At 39.8% G+C, this 19251-nt stretch overlaps 1 protein-coding gene across 7 annotated transcripts in view; it reads left to right on the forward strand.

The window, feature by feature from the left end:
* Positions 1-19251, forward strand: part of Dlg3 (discs, large homolog 3 (Drosophila)) — a 63310-nt gene that overhangs the window by 20928 nt on the left and 23131 nt on the right. For all 7 annotated transcript variants that reach the window (XM_005401627.1, XM_005401629.1, XM_005401630.1 and 4 more), the window contains one exon: positions 17721-17835. In XM_005401627.1, the coding sequence (XP_005401684.1) occupies positions 17721-17835 (115 nt within the window). The remainder of the gene's footprint in view (positions 1-17720; positions 17836-19251) is intronic.

A 19251-nucleotide genomic window follows, 5' to 3' on the forward strand; every position in this document is an offset into this window, starting at 1 on the left:
ACTATACATGCAATCTTATTGGTTGATCATAATTTTGACCCATGTTGTACCTGCCTCATGATTTTGCTCTATAAAACTTCCTTTGGGAGGTGGGCTCTTTGGCAGCCGCTTTGGGACCCCTCCTGTCTCTCGGGAGCTATTCCTATTCCCCGTTCCTTTTCACCAATAAATTTTCCTACTCTTAAAAAAGAATTACTCTTAAAGCTTATACTTACAGATTCTGTATCTCCTGAATCCACAGAGTTTAGAATTGTTTGCACATATGAAGATTCCTTTATTCCAGATTATATTAAATAAACTAAACTGGATTAGACCTAGGTTTGATTCCTTATGAACTTCATTGATTTGATTACTCATTGTATAATCAAATCATAATAATGTCATAATTGGAAGAGACTTTAGGCCGGGTGGTGGCACAAGCCTATAATCTCAGCTACTTGGGAGGCTGAGGCAGGAGGATCAAAAGTCTGGGGTGGGCTTGGCAATTTAGTGAGACCGCCTCAAAATAAAAAGCTCGATGTGAAGGCCCTGTGTTCAATCGCTAGTATGGGGAGAGGCTCAGAAATTGTCTATTTTCAGAGGTATTAGATTCTTTAAATAGTGGATCGTAATTTGAAACTAACCCAAGTTATAGAGTTCTTAATATTTTTGAGTCAAATTTGTGATTTCTAGAAATATACTATTTGGTAATTCATATACTTACTCCATACTAACGGGTATTTTGATGGACTTCAGCACAACTGATGATTCCCTTTAAGCCCAAGGACAGCTCAGCAAAGGCAGATGAGGGCTGCATGCATTGGAGATTTAAATGCCTACACGTCCGTAAGAACAGATGAAATTTTTGGGAGCTGTTGATTTTGAGAGTAGAGCCAACCCAAACACGAGCTATTATTTAGCCGTGTCTTTTGTACTCAGTATTTGTGTGGGGCCTCAAGGTCAGGAAGTTGTAGTTCTCTGTTTTACTTGATTTTTATTTGCATCTTCTTCTTGTTCCTGTCGCCATCTGTGTGTCTGAAGTCTGTCATCCAATTGTCTCCCCAGCATCCTTGTCATTTCCAAATCTGATAGATGTGGTTTTTATTCTATTTTGTAGTGTTTCCTTGTTATATCTTGATTCCAATTATTGGTAGTCTACATGCATGTAGAATAAGTACCCTCAGTTGTTGACATTTGTTTCTTATCTGAACATTTCTCTGCCTTTAATCAAGTAGGACCAGATAAATTTAGTATAGCTTGAGAAACTGAGTGCCTTTCAGCTTTTAAAAATTAATATCAAATGTCATTTTTTATTTGTAAAAGACTTCTTTTCTGACACTTGGAAGGTAGATGTGGCAGCGAAGTCTCAGTTATATTTGCAGGCTTGGGTATGGGGCTAGTTCTCGCTGGAGAACATTGTAGTTTCGGTCCCCTTCGGTGCATAACATTGGGCTGTTAACTGTAATTCCAGACCTCTGACATATCAGTGTTTTGCAGAAGTGGTTGGTGGTTCTGTTGGTCAGTTCTTGGCATGTTTGGGTGGGTGTGAGGAGAAAGTGTGGATTCTTTTTTCTTCTATTTGTTCCTGAGGAGCCAGAATTTGAGAATTATGGAGTATAGCTCTGTCCTGTCAGATCTCTATTTTGAGTCAACACGCTGAACAAGTTGACTCAGTAAGGGTACCGATCGCCACATGAAACTTTGAGAAGAAATAAAAACTACCTCAAGGAGCTTGTAGTTTGCTAAAGGAACTGATGGCCCCACACATTCTGGGCACTAGATTTTATAAGGGTGAGGTAAGGGAGGGTCTGGAAATCATATTAGATGAAGAATGGTTAAAGAAATAATAATATTTAACCTGGACTTGAGAACTGAACTTTGCGGACATGATTGCCGTTCTCTGTCATGGCTGATATTAACCTACCTTTTCCGGGTTTTCCAGGAAAACACTCAAAAGTTGCCTTTGACCCTTTATCGTCCTGCATGCAATCAGATGCCAAGTTCTCTCTCTTTTTGCTCCAAAGTGTTTCTTGGTTCTTGCCCTTTCCTTCTATCCTAATTGTCCCATACTATATCAACCTTCGAAATTATTGTCTGTACTAATGGAATAGTTTCCTGGTCTCTCCTATGTCCTCTGCATTACACTCCCAGAATATTTTTCCCTAAAACTTAGTTTTAATTCGATCATTTTCTTATTTAAGTATTTAACAGTGGTTCACATAGCCTACGAAGAGAAGTCCTATCTCACACTCTTATAACCTGGCTTCTAACCTGCCATTGTTGCACCTCTCCTGTTACTCTGCCTTCTGTTCAATCTTAGTCATCTGGGAGCCTGCTCCAGGCTTTTCCAGCTCTCCAACCTTCTTTGTTTGTTTTTGTTTTTTGAGAGAGTCTCAAAAAACTGGCCTCGAACTCACTGTGTAGCCCAGGCTGGCCTCGAACATGCAACAATCCTCCTGCCTCAGCTTCCTGAGTGCAGTGATTACAGCTGAGCACCGCCACACCTACCGCCAGCCTTCTTCAAACTGTTCCTTCACACTACTGGGAAGAAGAGAACCCATCATGTTTCAGACACTAAAATTAGGACCTGCTCGCAGAATACATGACCCTCAATCCAAGAATTTTTGTGCTTGAATAATGTTTTCTAATAATTAAGAATTAGAGAGCTTCTCAGCTTTGGGTATTCTTGAGCAGGTTAGCTGGTTTGGATCTGTAAAAGCAGGGGCTACTAAGGGGATAAACAAAAATAGGAAGCGTGGTACTCTTTTGTTAAGAAACCTAAATCTAAATGTGATACTGTACACTTACTCCCCTCACAATAGCCAGAGACACACTCTCTCTCTCTCTCTCTTTCTCTCTCTCTCTCTCTCACACACACACACACACATCTCTGATCATTTGTTCCTTTCCTTAAAATTTGTCAATGGCCTTTTCCCATTACTCTTAGGATAAAGGCAAATATCCTTATAGTTTATAAGGCCTTGTATGATCTGACCCCTGGCTCCCTGTTATTCTGATCCTGCCAGTATCCCCTTACTTTCCTGTGTCCCATACATTTTGCACCCTTACATAATACTGTACTTCTATCTATGAGGCTTTTTCCCCACTACCACCTCTTCCCTTGGACTTAGCTTACATGTCACTTGCTCCAGCAAACCTCTGACGGACCCTGCTCTCCCATAGTAGGTTAGGTCACCATTTTTCTCCCTTAGTGTTTTCTTCATAGCAGTTATCACAGTTGTAATTAAAGAGTTTTTGTTTTGTGACTGTAATTTCAGAAACTTCTTTTTTTGCAGTACTGCAAATTGAACCCAGGAGTGCTCTACCACTAAGCTATGTCCCCAGCCCTTTTTTATTTTTTGTTTCAGATGGAGTTTCACTAAGTTTCCAGGCTGGCCTTGAACTTACGATCCTCCTTCAGCTTGGTTTATGGGCATAGGTCATTATGTCCAGCCTCTAGGGAGATTTTGATTACCATTATACGCCAGCAGCTAATACAGTGCCTGGCACACAGTAGACTCTCAGTAAATAGCTGATTAAATAAGTGAATGAATAACTTCTGTAATGAGGAAAGAAGGATGTTGAAGAATACAAAAAATGTTCAGTGTCAGGCAGTGGGGAAAATTCCAGGAGCAGGGAATAACAGGTAGCTGAACAAATTGTGTTCTGAGGGGTTCCAGGCAGGCTGGTACAAAAGAGGACATGAGTAATGAGAGATAGGATAGATAAATTGATGGAGAATAGTTGTAGCAGTAAAGTAAAATTCTTTAGTTGCTGTTGCATTATTTTATATATTTGGGGTGGGCTATACCTTGAAACTTTAGGAAATTTATTCAAATGAGTCTAAACTGGATTATAATTTGGAAAATAGGGGCACAAGACCAGTTAGGGCAATGTAGCAATGGCCCAGAGACCACAACGACACAGTGTGACCTAAATCAAGGCAAGAGGTAGTGGGAAAAAGAGATAAAACAACCAAGACACCAGGCACAGTGGCATACCTGTAGTCCCAGGTACTTGGAAGGCTGAAGTGGGAGGATCACTTGAGCCCTGCCTGGGCCCAATCTTTTAAGAAAAATAAATTAGGCAAGAGAAATTAAGAGACAAAGTCTCTTAATAGTGAGGCAATGGCAATGAAAGAAAAGGATGGATATGGGAAGAAGTTGTAAGTACATGAACACAGACAATGTATACATGGAAGTTAGGCTTGGAAGGATATATACTAACAATACTAACGGGGGTCATTTCTGGGTAGTGGGGTGGGAAATGATACGGAAATGTCCAAAGTAAAGAGTTTTAAAATTTTAAATCATTACTTTTTAAATTTTTTTTTTTGTATTTTAAAGAAAAAAAAAAACTAACAAAACAACAATGGAGACAAAACCAAAAACACAGAAACAACGAAAAAGATACATGATCGACAAACAGTGATAGGAATTAACAATGGTTGCTACACTACATACTATTACCTTCAACGAAGTTGCTCAGTCCACCAGATGTAAGAATGCAAGATTGATCAAACAATCAAAGACAGTAACAAGTAATAAAAAAAAAGTTGGAAATGTTACAGAGCCTCACCTTACAAGATGGTAGGAACTCAACCATTGTTCTTATATTGCATATTGTTGTCTTCAAATCAGTCGTTCTGTTTACCAGATACAAGCATTCAAACTTGGTCAAGAAAAAAGAAAATTTTAAGCATTAACTGTTCCTTTTAATAAACCACAGACATCAGCAATACACCTATCCCAGCTAACCTTATATATATATATATATATATATATATAAATTTTGTTTTCCATTTTAAAGAGAAAAGAAAAAAACCCAAGTAATGAAAACAAATACGTAAACAAAACAGCATTAAAAAAAACAATAAAAATGATACAGAATTTCAAAACAAGGTGATAGGAAATTAACAATGGTTGTTATATTACATAATGTTATCTTTAAAGTGTTTACTCAGATAACCAGATATAGGCATGTAAGATTGATCAAACAATTACACATTAACTGTTCCTTTCAATAAGCCAATAGCAATTAGTAGTACAATTATCTTAGCTATCTTATGTATATATATACATATTTTTTTCTCTTCCTTCTTTTTTATTCCTTTCCCCTCGTTCATCCCAGTTGCTCCTTCCTATTTGAGCAGTTTCTTTCCCTTTCACAGTATCTATTGTACCCTTCAGATTTTATTTACTTGTTCAGGTTCTTATAGTAGGGAACCAACACGATGTTTACACATGTGTATAAATTCATTGGCTTTCTTTGTAGGCATATTGGACAGTGGCCGGTTTACCACTTTTTATTTCCCATGGGATTTGTGGTTGTATTGCCAAATTTTATTTTTGAGAGCTTTCCAATTCTCCTCTTTGGTCTTCTTTTTGAGACACTAGGATTCTTGCCCTGTGTTTTTTCTGAACTAACAAAACAAAATTCAATTCTGGGTTTGGGTGTAGTGGTGCACACCTGTAATCCCAGCACTTGGAAGGCTGAGGCAGGGGGATTGCTGTGAGTTCGAGACCAGTTTGGTCTACAAAGTGAGGTCAAGGCCATCCTGAACTACATAGTGAGATCCTGTCTTAAAACAAACAAACAACCCCTCCCACCGCCACAAAAAAACACAACTCAATTCTGTACCTGAGGACCAGCAGTTTCAAAGTTTCTTGTGCATGGGAAATCACCTTATGCTCATTTAATGGAGATTCCTGGATCTCACTCAGTATGTTCTAATTCAGCGTATCAGGAGTAGGGTCCAGATCCTGGTTTTTTTTTTGATACTGGGGGGGTCAGACCCAAGGCCTTCACACTGAGCTACATCCCCAGCCTCTTTTATTTTTTATCTTGAGACAGGGTATTGCTAAATTGCCCTGGTGGGACTCAAATTTGCAATCTTCCTTCCTCCGCCTCCCTCACGCTGGGATTACAGGCGTGCAGCACTGTGCCAGGCTGATCCTGATCCTTTAAAGGCACCTCATGGTCTGGGAGAAACCCTATTTCAGTAGTGACTTCAGGCTGTGCCCCCTCTAACTTGTTTGTCTTTCAAAAGCAGCCGGTAAAATGAAAGCCGGAAGCAAAGGATGATTCATCATGGCTATCTTTGTGGGTCACAAATGGTTGGGTTCATTTGAAAGCAGAAAATAAATGAATAAAGTGCTACCTAACAGACCTGAGATTTTGGTAATAGGTGTTCTTTAAAGCAACCTATTTGAAGTGGCCCCTGTAGGGGGAAACTGGTCAGACGGGGCAGTGATTTAGATGGAAGAGATGACCTCCAGCTGGCAATTGGTTCTGTTAGTGATTCCGGGAGGAGAAGGAGGAAAGAAGAACCTAGGCAAGTCCCGAAGTCTTAGAATTTAGATCTTTTTTATTTGTGCATGTTTGTGGTACATGATAGTTATATTTACTTGGGAGACTTGGTATGCATATATAATTTCATGATCATTTTCCATCCTTTTACCTCTTTCTCCACCCTTCCCGCTTCCCCTGATTCCCTTTCCCTTGACCAAAAAGTCTGCCTTCCGGCTTTCCTACGATCTCTTTCTTTATTTTACTCTTTAATTCATTTGTATTTTGGGCTTCTCATATAAGAGAAACCATGGGATATTTAACTGTGTCCGATGTATTTCACTAATACTGTGATCTCAAGATCTATCCATTTCCTTGCAAATTACATGATTTCATTTTTCATCTGTTTGAATTTAGATTTTTTAAAAATTTAGATTTTTTTAAGTCAAGCTTTTGTCCTGGGAAAATCATCTTTCTAATATTAAGGTGAGGTGCTATTTTTAAGTCTGTTCTACCCAGTTTTTTGTTGGAATGACTTTTTTTTCCTTTGTTGTAGAACAAAGTCTGTTAACCAGATGCCCTTTGTGGGTTATTAACATCTCAAAAGGGTGTTTAAAAAATACAAACTCCAGTTGCTCCCATAGTTAACCTCAAGAACAAAAGTAAATAGGAATACTTTTAAACTACCTTTCCAAGCCCTCAGTGAAACTGACAGCTATCAGCTAAATAAACCATTAGGTTTATTAGTTTGAGAACAGAAGCTTCTACTTGGACACAGTTTTCTAAATTACTCCTCATTTCTCCAACAATCACTTATTCAGAGGCTGCACTGTGTCTAGTGGACATTAGATACCTCTGCAAATAGAAGCCAGAGGCTGACTGGGGAAAAAGGAATAAAACACTATTTAATAAACTCATAATCTTAGTAGCACATGTAAGAGCAAAGAGTGGATTCCTTAAAGCAGTAGCTTTGTTCTCTTTCTGTGGTCTATTTTAAGTGGGCCCTCTGGCCCAGAATTATCAACCTTAGATTAGGAGCTTTGAGGAAGTGGTGGTTTGGTGGTTGTTTTTTAAAGAACTTTTTGAAAAGGGATGTAATCCCTAAGCAGCACCCATGGCCAGCTGCTAAGTTGGAGTTCAGTGGGCAAATCAATTCCAAAGAAGGCGACGTACTGTGTAAACATGTTTCGAGAGGGAGAAAATGGCGAACGGAAAACTTGCGTGTATTTTTTGTTTTGTTTTGTTTTGGGTTGTATGCGGTTCTTTTGCTCATCTTCCCCAAGAAAGGGCTGCCTAGTTAGAAATCTGTGTCTCCCTTGGCTCCCATGTGAGAGCTTGAGGGAGAGCTGGAGAGAAGGAGCAAGAAGTAACACCCCACCAGGTTAGAGGGCGAGCCCTGGCGTGGAGCCAGTGCCCCAGCCTCTCTAGACGTGGACTGGCTTGTAGGCCAGAGTTTGTGACAAATCTATCACGGTCCTCTACCTTTAGATTAGGACACCGCATTGCTACTGATGCTGGCTTGTAACCCCCAGAACAGGGATATTGTCCAGCTGTTGTCTTTTTCCTCCAGCACTTAATGGGTGAATCAGTGACTCAGCTGCTTCCTCCAGAATTTCAGGGACAGGAGTAGGTAATGAGGACACATCACCGTAACACAGTACGTGATGAATGAAAGAACATACGAATTTAACTAGTTGGCTTCATTGATATCATGGTGAACAAAAAGAAACTTGGTTAAAAAGAGACTATTTGCGTGACTCCCAACTCCACTCCTTCCCCTTAGGCTTCCTAATAGTTCCCTTTTCACTCAGCTGAAGGTCAGATCGCTTTGCCAAGGCAGGCGAGGGAGAGCGGCAGGTGTGAGAGCAGGTGCTCTCTTTCCTCCCGCAGAGTCACTCAGACTAGGTGGGGATGCTTCTTGCTAGTCCTCTCTGGTACATGAAAATGCTTTTGTGGAATTTTTTCTGCTGAAAGTGTATTTGCTTTTTAAAGCAGTTGCCCAGCCTTCAACCCCTAGTATAAATTTTGACTTCCTTTAAAGTCAGCTTGTCAGAGTGAAGTGTTTTCTGCAATTGCCACAGCCTGTGCCTTAGATATACCCCATTTTATGCAGCAGTTATAGACTTGAAATATTTGTAATGGTGCGTGTGTGTGCGTGCGGGCGTGCATGTGTGTGTGTGCGTGTGCTGGTCATATATCATATTTTAAATATACTAGGAGAATGTCATAGCCAAGCAGCCTTATTTTAAAAACCTCTTATAATAATTGTACGGCTAGAGTTCATTTTCCTGTGTCAGATATTCTTAAATTGGGCATAAACCTGTAGCTGCATCTCCAGAGTAATAACACTGTGTCAGGCTATTGGGGTGGTCTCAGAGGGCCACAAGGCTGGGTATGGACTAATGGTCTCACTGACTAGATGATTTGGGAGGTAAGAGGCATCAGCAGACTTCCAGGTTTGGGAGAAATTATGTTTTAAGGTTTAATTGTTGCCCAAACTAAAGAGGCTCTTGTTAGGAGAGAAATAATTCAGGAGATCCTTAGCTAGAATTCTCCTTGTATGGTTTTGAGGTTTGTTTTTAACCTTTGTATTGGGTTCCAGTACCTCCTTCTCCCCACCAAAACAGTCTTCCCTGAAAAAACTTGTCCTCCTCGCCGAACAGTGGGTATGACGACCTCAGGTCCTTTCCAGCCACCCCACCCCCTGCCCCGTCTTTCTGCCCTGCGTCTCAGAGCCATCTGTTCTTTGCAGTCTGCTTTTTGGGAAAGTCTTCTCATCCATCTGCTCTCCTTGGGCCTTAGTGACTGCGTAAAGACTTATAAAGCCTGTCCTGGAACCTCTTTCCAGTTGTTATTTTTAAATTTAATTTTATTTGTACATGTTTGGAGTTCCTGTAGTTTACAAGCATCTTGGGGAATAATTACATGTGCATATTACAGGGTGTTTCTTTCTTTTTTCTCCCTAGTTCGCCTATCCCGTTCTCCATTCCTGTTGATATTATTTGTCTGAGCTCATGTTATGGCCTGTAATGTTTAGATTAATTGGGACTATCAGGTTCCTGTACATGGCATATCTTTATTCTACTTAGTTCCCCTTCCCCTCCTCCTCACCCCTCGCCCTTGTTCCCCTGGACCACTTCCCTATCACAAGAGATCCATCCCCTTGGCCCCTTCTATCCATCCTTTACTTTATTTATTTTTACTTTGCCTTACTCAAATAAGAGATACCATAGAGTATTTAAGCATGTGTGTCTGGTTTAGTTCACTCAACATTATACTTTCCAGGTACATCCATTTTCCTACAAATGTCTCAAAGATAGTATTCTGGATGGCCGAGTAGTATTCCACTATGCATAGATACCACATTTTCTTTATCCACTCGTCTGTTGATGGCTATACAGGCTGCTTCCAGGATTTAGCTATTATGAATTTTGATGCTATAAATATTGGTATGAATGTATTGCTGTAGTATGATGACTTAAGCTCTTTGGGGAAAGTATCTAGCAGGGGGATCACTGAGTCAAATGGGATTTCTAACTTCAGTTCTTTGAGAAATCTCTATACTGATTTCCATAATGGTTGTGCTAGTTTATGTTCCCACTGACTCTGAAGGAGGGTCATTTTTCACAACAGCCATGCCAGCATTTGTTATTGTTTGATTTCTTAATGATTGCCATTGTTTCCAAAGTAAGGTGGAATCTTAGTGTTAATTTGCATTTCCCTAATGGCCAGAGATGTTGAACATTTTTTCATATATTTGTTGACCATTTGTATTTCTTCCTGTGTGAAGTGTCTCTTCATTTCTCTTATTTCTTGACTGGGTCTTTAATTTTAGGTGGTTTAACTTTTTTGAGTTCTTCGTATATTCGAGACATTAGTCCTCTTTCTGAGAATTTTTTCCCATTTGGTTAGTTGTCTTTTCACTCTACCTATTGATAAGCTTTTTAGTCTGATAAAATCCCATCTGCTGATTCTTGCTGCTATTTCTTGTGCAAATGAGGTTTTGTTTAGAAAATCCTCTTCTACAGCTATGCCTTCTATTTTATCTTCCAGTAGGTTTAATGTTTCTGTTTTAATGTTTAGATCTTTGATTCATTTTGATTTTAATTTAGTATATGGTGAGAGATAAGGATCTAGTTTCAGTCTTCTGCAAAAATAACCACTTTTCCTAATACCACTTGTTGAGCAGGCTTTCTTCTAACATGCTTTTGGTCCTTTTGTCAAAGATCAAATAGTTGAGTATGTCTGGGAAGGTTTCTGTATCTTCAGTTCTGTCCCATTGATCCACGTATCTGTTTTTGTTCCAGGACCATGTTGTTTTTATCATTTTTGATTTGTAGTATAGCTTCAAGTCAGGTATTATTATGCCTCCTGGTTTGCTCTTGCTGCTATTCTGGGTGTCCCCTGGCTCCACATGAATTTTAAGATTGTTTTTTATAGAACTGTAAAGTATGTAGTTGGTATTTTGATTAGGACTGGATTGAATCTGTATAACAATTTTGGAAGTATGGTGACGATATGTGCTCTGCCTATCCAGGAGCAGAAGGCATCTTTCAATTCCCTGATGTCCTCTTCAGTCTCCTTCAGAGTACTGTAGTTTTCTTTGTAGAGGTCCTTCATTTCCTTGGTTAGGGTAATTCCTAGGTATTTCATTTTACTTGAAGCTACTGTGGAATGATATTATTTTTATAATATCATTCTCACCCTGTTCCTTTTTGGTGAACAGAAATGCTAATGATTTTTGTGTATTGATCTCGTATCCTGCTACATTGCTTAAGTTGTTTATTAATTCTGAATGTGTTTTTTGTGGTGTTCTTTGAGTCTCCTGTGTAGGGTATTATGTCATCTGCAAATAATGAGAATTTGAGTTCTTCCTTTCCTACATGTATCTTTTTTATTTCTTTCTCTTGTCTAATTGCTCTGGCTACTGTTTCAAGTACTATGTTCAATAGAAGAGGTGATGGTGGACATACTTGTCTTGTTCCTGATTTTAGGCAGAATGCTTTTAGTTTTTTCCCATTTAGTATGGTGCTGGCTATTGGTTTGTCATAAATAGCCTTTATCCTATTCAGGTACGGTCCTTCTATACCTGTTTTCTTCAGGGTTTTTATTATGAATGAGTGTTGGATTTTGTCAAAAGCCTTTTCTACATCTATTGATATGATCATACAGCTTTTGACCTGGCTCCTATTTATGTGATGTATTATATTTATTGACTGAAGCATGTTGAACTATCCTTGCATCTCTGGGATGAAACCTACTTGATCATGATGTATCATCTTTTTTATAATGTGCTACATTCTATTTGCTAATATCTTCTTGAGGATTTTTGCACCTCCGTTTATTAAGGAGATTGGCTTATAGTTCTCCTTTTTTTATTTTAAAGAGAAAAGAAAACAAGTTCTCTTTTTTAGTTGCCTCTTTCCCTGGTTTGGGGATCAGGGTGATACCAGCTTCCATAAATGTGTTTGGGACCACTCCATTCTTTTCAATTTCTTTGAAGAGCTTAAGGAGTATTGGTGATATCACATTCTTAAATGTTTTGTAGAATTCAACAGAGAATTCATCGGGTCCTGGGTTTGTTTTAGTTGGTAGATGCTTTAATACTCTGTCAATTTTATTCTATTTTGGGTTGTTGAGCATATTTATGTCTTCTTGGGTTAGTTTTGATAGTTTGTATGTGCCCAGGGATCTGTCCATTTCTTCAAAATTTACTTATTTATTGGAATATAAATTTTCAAAGTAGTTACTGTCTTCTGGATTTTGACAGTGTCTATTGTGACTTCAACTTTTTCATTTCTAATTGCATTGATGTGACTCCTTTGTTTTTTTCTCTTGGTGAGTCTGGCTAAGGGCTTCTCTATTTTATTTATTCTTTTGAAGAACTAGCTCTTCAATTCATTGATTTTCCTTTATAGTTTTTTTTTTTTTAGTCTCAATTTCATTGATTTCCCCTCTCATCTTTATAATTTTCCTCCTTAATTTCAGTTTGGAGGTGGTTTGTTCATGTTTGTCAAGTATCTTAAGATTTCTCATAAGGTTATTTATTTGAGCATGCTCTTTTTCATAATGAAAGCATTTATTGTGATGAATTTTCGTCTTAGAATTGCCTACATAGTGTCCCAGTTGTTTCACTGAGTTGTACAGTCATTGTCATTAGCCACCAGAAAATTTTAAATTTCTTCTTTGATTTCTTCTGTGACCCATTGGTTGTTTAGGAATATGTTAAATTTCCAGGAGCTTTGCCTTTTCCAAAATTTCTTTTGTCATTGATTTCTATTTTCATTGCACAGTGGTCTGATATTATGTATAGAGTAATTTCAATTCTTTTATATTTACTTAAGCTGGTTTTTTGGACTACTATGTGATCTATTTTGGAAAAGATGCCATAGGTTCCTGATAAGAATGTATACTCTGTTGTGGACTACTATGTATATATCTATTAAGACCATATGTACAAGGGTGTGGTTTAGCTCTGATATTTCTTTGTTGGTTTTTTATTTAGTTATTCTCTTTGCAAAAGCAGGATGTTAAAATCCTATACTGTGATTGTGTTAATATTTATTTGATCTTTTTAATTTCAGTAGTTTTTGTTTTATAAAGATAGGTGCTCCAGTATTCAATGCATATATGTTTATCAATGTTATCTCTTCTTGTTGGATCATTCTGTTAAATAGTATGTAGTGTGTAGACCTTCTTTGTCTCTTCTAATCAGTTTTAGCTTGAAGTTTACTATGCCTGATGTTAGAATTGCTACCCTTCCTTATTTACTGGGACCTGGTGCATGTAATATCATTTTCCATCCTTTAATTTTTAATCTGTGAGTATCTTTTATGATTAGATGAGTTTCTTGAATGCAGCAGACTGTTGGATTCTGTGTTTTGATCCAGTCTGCCAGTCTATGTCTTTTGATTGGAGAGTTGTGGCCATTAATATTGAGAGATATTACTGAGATGTGTTAGTTATTTACTATCACTGCCTTCTTTATCTGTTGGTGAATCATTGGCTTTTTTTTTCCTGACATTTTTTGTTGTTTATCCACTGACTCACTGATTTCCTTTGTGTTTTTAGCTGTGTCCATTTCATGATTCCCGTTGAGAATATTCTTAAGTATTTTCTCCAGAGCTGGTTCACTCCTCATTTTTCTTTTGAGCTGGTCTTTTGCATGGAAATACCTTATTTCTCCATCTATTTTGAAAGATAGCCTTGCTGGGTAAATTAATCTGGGTTGGAAATTATTTGTTCTTAGAGCTTTCAATACTTCACTTGAAGCTCTTTTGGTCTTTAAGGTTTGTGTTAAGAAGTCTGCTGTGATTCTCATTGGTTTACCTTTGTATGTGATTTTTTTGTTTTTTTTCTGGCTGCTTTTAAAATTCTGGGGCTTTTTGGGTGGATATGTGGTAATTTAATAAGGATATGCCTTGGTGAGCTTCTTTTATTATCATAATTGTTTGGTGTTCTATATCCATCATCTACTTGTATTTTAACCTCTTATATTTGGGAAATTTTCTTCTAGGATTTGTAAGCATGTTAGTAAATCCACCTATGCTATCTTCTAGTTTTTCTCAAACTTAGACTGGTCTTCTTATTGTCATCTACTAGTTGCTGGATAATCCTCTCTTGTTCTCTTATTTTCTTTGTGGCTTCTTTGAGTTCTTCATTGTAATTCACAATTTTGTCCTCAATATTAGACACTCTGTCTTCATATTGGTAGTTTCTGTAATTTATGCATTCTGTACAGTTTTTTTTAGTTCAAGTATTCTGTTATGTATTCCACATCTTTGTTGACTCTGTCATTCAAATGTTGAATGGTCTTGGTTAGCTCATCGAGTTTTTTACCTATTTCTCTGAAATTCACCATGGGTATATTGAGTACAATTGATGTGAACTTTGGGTTCATTTCCTTTGAGCTCATCTATGTTCTTCATCCCTTCTAGGAACTTTTCATAGAGTCCTACTACTTGGTATTTGTTTTCTTCTCCCTTTGTGACCCCTTGCTCTGCCTTGGGAGAATTAGATGAACCCAGGGATCTTCTGTTGCCTTGCTTCCCCTTCCTTGTAATGTGTATCTGTATTTCATATATATACACACCCCCTTTTACCCCTCCTTTTTTTTTGCTGAGGCAGTACTGCAGGTTGAGAACTAGAAAAGTGAGGAGAGTTTGTGGTTTACATGGAGATGTTTAGTAGGATAGTACCTCTTCATGCATAATTTTCAGCTTTGTATGTACAGTGCAAGTATTTACTTCTGTTATTTACTGTGATTTGGACTCTGTCCCTATGTTTTGCTGAAAGAATTACTTCTCGTTATAACATCATCAACAGATTCAATCATACAACACTTCTATATGACAGTCCTTACAGTTCACACTTCCCTCTTTTGTCTATCCTTTATGCGGACTATGACCTTTTATTATTTGTGACTGTTCTGCAATGAGGTAAGTGAAATGGAGGGAGGAGCATGGAGGGTGGTTGGATGAGGAGCATTGGACATTAAGGGGGAGGTTTGTAGGGGGATAGTGACAGATGAGAAGTTTGATGTAGGGTCTGATTCTATTGGAGTGCTTTTAGTTGAGTTGAAGAATTATACTGAGAGTTCTCAAAGGATATTTGTGGGGGCAAGGATGAGATGTAGGAGAAAGGAGACTTACTTTGTGATTGAGGGAAGCTGTGTGGTGGTCAGAACTTGCTAATAGGAAGGCCAATAGGCTAGGGAAGATATAGAAGAGCCAAAGGCTTAGGATGGAGGATCGAGGGTCAATACTAGAGAAGAAAGGAGTTTCTGTGGGGAGCTAAGTATGGGAAAATAAGAATTTGAGAGGAGGAGTTTACGTGTTTGGGAAAAGAATAAAGAAATATGGTAGTAGTATTGCTTTGGAGGTTTGAGGTGAAGAAGGTAGATAGGGAGCTGAAACAAGGGAGAGAACCTAGACACCTATTAAATCAGAGCCAGTGGGGAAAAATACACAAAAGTAAAATCCTAATAAACCTAAAAGAACATAGCATAACTTCACACTACTAGTTAAATCAAGAAACAAACAACTCAAACCTGTAAGATATCCAATGGGCACACAGATTAAATATTCCAGTGAGGCAGTGTATGCGATCCACACATAGCTCCTTTGCCAGAGAGTCTGAGTGCTCACACCCCAGTGACTCCTGAATCTTCTACTGCAATACTGAAGCTAACTCACACTCAAGGCTTCCTTCAGCCAGGTTGCAGGTGTTCTTGCAGAGTCTGGTCCAGCTCGAGTTCTTGGGTTAGGAACTTCTGCTGTACTTCTCCCTGGGTGTGACGGTGGAATTGGCAGATGATTCACTGGCCCAAAATTGTCCACCAAATCAGGAGTGTGCCTGTGCAATCAAATCAGCCATAGCAGTAACAAGCTAATCAGTTACAGTGGTATGTATTTGGGCAAGTTGAGAACATACCAGGAGGCCCAATTTTGGATCTCCCTTTAGCCTAGAGAAGAAATCTACAGTTGTATGGTAAGTATCGTAATAGCCCAGGTATTGGCCCACAGCTAATATGCCCTAAATGCAGTAGCTCTGTCTCCTTTTACGGTAAAAGAAAAAAAAAAGAGCATTCAACAGTAATTTTATAGAATCAATTATCTAAAGCCCAGAGAGTTTGGGACTGGGTGATGGGCTTTTTTGTTTTTTTAACAAGTCTTCTGCTATGTGGTATGGAGATGGGGAGATAGGATCCTAATGGTGGTAGAGTTATGTTACATATTTTGATGGGATAACAGGGAAAACTGGATACAGAATCCATAGTGAGAAATGAGGATGAGAAAGGATTCTACAGCTAACATAAATATTAGAGAAAAAGTTAAAAGGAGATGGATGAAGAAGGGGGAAAAGAAAAATAGAGGAAGGATAAGAAACAAGAAAAAGAAGTCAAATGAGAAGATATGGACAAAAGTAGAAGGAATAAAAGGGGAAAGGGAGGATTCCCATACCCTCTACAAACTATATTGGAAGAAAAGGGCAAAAAGAAGAGAAACACACATGCGCACTCACATTCACACACACTTTTAAAGGGGCAAATAATGGAATAAAAGTGGGGAGGGATAAACAGAAAGAGGAAAGCAGCAAAAATAAATAATAAATTAATAAATTAATAGGTAGAGTTTTCTATTGTTTTAGACTTGTAGCTCTTTTCCACAGCTGAGGAATAAGGAACACAAGACATGATTTTGCTCACACTGGAAGTCTAAGGTGATAGTCTGCCCCCCGAATGGTGCTGGATGCAGACATCCACATCCAGTGAGGACAGGGTACCAGTGTGACCTTCCTATGCCGTGTAACTTAGGCTGAACCTGGCCTCAGACCGCAAGACCTGGCTCCATGTTGACCAGCCCCAGCCCCTCAGCTGGACTCCCTCTGGCCTCCTCTTCAACTGCTGGCCATCTCCAGTGGCTGTCCTTCCGTCGTCCACTCTGGGGACTTGACAGTGTGGAGCATGGCTTGGAGCCAGGGGGCTGCTCTGGGACTCAGGTTCGAATGCTGAACCCTTCCCTATAACTGTGTCCCCTCCAGCTCTTGTTCTGCAATTGTGGCAGCAGGCTCTGGACCAAGGTCACTCGCCAACTAAACTGTTCGCTGTGGAAGGCCACGCTGGGAGCAGTACCCTGTGTTGTTTTCCTTGCAGGTTCCAACCGCTACGCAGTCTTCCAGATCCTTCCTTCTCAGTGGCTCTTTCCTCAGCTTTTATGTGACTCCTCCTCTAGTCAGCCATGTTGAATCCCCCACTCTCGACTTTTATGTTGTCCAACATCAGGTTTGGCTGGCACTTCTGCTGTCCCATACAGAGGGGAAACAACCTAGAGCCAGTTCTGAGTTGGCAGTGGCCCAGCCAAGGTGTGGAATCCACTGTTGTGGAGTTGGTTGGGGGCCAGCCCACTCATCCGAGCCCTCTCTCGAGGTGGCACCCAGTTATTGTGTTTTAATGCATCAGTGAGATTTTGAGGCAGTAAGACGTGCTTCATGTGACTTCTTTTTTCAGGTGCTTTCTTTCCTTCCATGTGGCTGAGGGTGGAGAGAAGTCTGTCTTTCTATGCTTGAAGGATTGAATCTGCTTATCAAAGCAAAGACTAGGGGCTGGGGATTTAGCTCAGCGGCCAAGCGCCTGCCTGGCAAGTGCAAGGTCGTGAGTTCGGTTCCCGGTACCGGAGAAAAACCAAAAAAAAAAAAAAAAAAAAGCAAAGACTGGTCCGGCTCTAGCTCCTTTGAATCTAAGTGTCCTGGCTTTTTGGCCACAGGCATGTAGGCTCAGGAGAGTTCCTTGGGTTCATTCTTTTTTTTTTTTTTTTTTTTCAGGAATTGAACTCAGGACCTTGCACCTGCCAGGCAGGCACTTGTGCCACTGAGTTATATCCCCAGCCCATTGATTGATAGGTCTGTTTTTTTTTTTTTTTTTTTTTTTTGTCTTTTCCCTGTATCCCTGACAGAGTACAGTCGCTTTGAATCGAAGATACATGACTTGCGAGAACAAATGATGAACAGCAGCATGAGTTCTGGGTCTGGGTCCCTCCGAACAAGTGAGAAGAGGTCCTTATATGTCAGGTAAGTTGCCCTTCTGAGTACTGGGCCTGGTGCTGGATGAAGGCCAGCCCAGCCCTTCTTGTTTAACTTGTGGCCTAAGGAGTGTGTATTCCCAGTACTAAAATAACACTTTGCACTGTGTGCTCAGGTTATATATTTTATGGTCAGTATCTCTTCCCTTTTGTGCATGGCTTCTTCCTTTTGCTCATGAATGACTCAGTATAGGAAAATTTCAGTTTGCTCTAATTGTAAAGATTGTTAGATGATTGTGGCTAGTCAGCCTTCAAAGAGCACACGAATGTTCAAAGTACAATACTTTGCCTGCAATCTGTGCTTTGAGAGGAAAACTTGCCCCCCATCCCCTTGCACATATGTATATTAGACATTAGGATTTGTATCTGAGCATATCATCACAAGGTTCTGGTACAGTACATTTTTGAGAGATCAAAGAACTGACAGGTTGGTGCATTCTGGGTGTTTCATTGTGTTTCCATCCCCCTTCACTGCTGGCTATACTGGTCTGCTGTGCTTGTGAATCATGGGATGGGGTGGTGTGTGTTCCCAAGGAAGGGAGGGGTGAAGGGAACAGATATATAACATTAAGCTATTGCTGCAGAAAGCAATTTGATGATGTGGTCAAAGGTGGAGTTTCTGATCTTTGTGCAGTATACTGTGAGGCCAGATGCAAACCTCTTGGGGTACTGAACTGAAGGAACACTATGAACTCCTCTTAGAATTAGGAATAGTTTCCTTCTTCCTGCCCTGGCTTCTTGGCAAAACTCCAGCAATCTGGTTGCAAGTCCATTGTATCGCGTTAAGGTCAAAACCCTTAGAGAAAGTGGTGGTAAGATTACTCCCCAGAGCCAGAAGTAGCTAGGTATTTTTAATGCTTAGGTGTGGAGTTGCTTCAAACTCTGTGGTTGGACTTTTTCTGGTGGCCTCTGATACCTGCTGGGGGCGGGGAGACTATATTTGCTAGTTGCCTGGCAACATGACGATCGTTCTGTCCTTGGGATGTGAGATGATGAAAGCTAACCGATGTCAATGCTAATTGCAGCTCTCAGGGAGCTTGCTTTTCTTTTTCCCCACTTGGTAGGTAGTCCCTGACCCTACTGCAGGGAGCAGAGCTGAGGGGGCCGTCCCTGAGCCTGAGCCCACTAGAAGCTCTGGACCGCTTTATAAAGTGAACCTTCAACTCTACTCCTTGTCCATGGAGAGCATTTGCCGTGCTCGCCTCCTGCTGTGAGGGGAGCAGAAGGCTGGAGTCTCCCTCCCTGGAAAGAAGAGCCTGTTTGCCGTCAATAAAGCCCTTGCTTCTGGGCTTGTTGGCGCAGACCTGCAATCCTAGCACTGGGGAGGCTGAGGCAGGAGGAGAGCCATTAGTTCAAGGTCAGCCTGGACTACATAGTGAGACCCTGTCTCAAAAAAACAAAACCA

The sequence above is a fragment of the Chinchilla lanigera genome, unplaced genomic scaffold (genome assembly GCF_000276665.1).
Source record: "Chinchilla lanigera isolate Chin_1 unplaced genomic scaffold, ChiLan1.0 scaffold00074, whole genome shotgun sequence".
Lineage (NCBI taxonomy): Eukaryota > Metazoa > Chordata > Mammalia > Rodentia > Chinchillidae > Chinchilla > Chinchilla lanigera.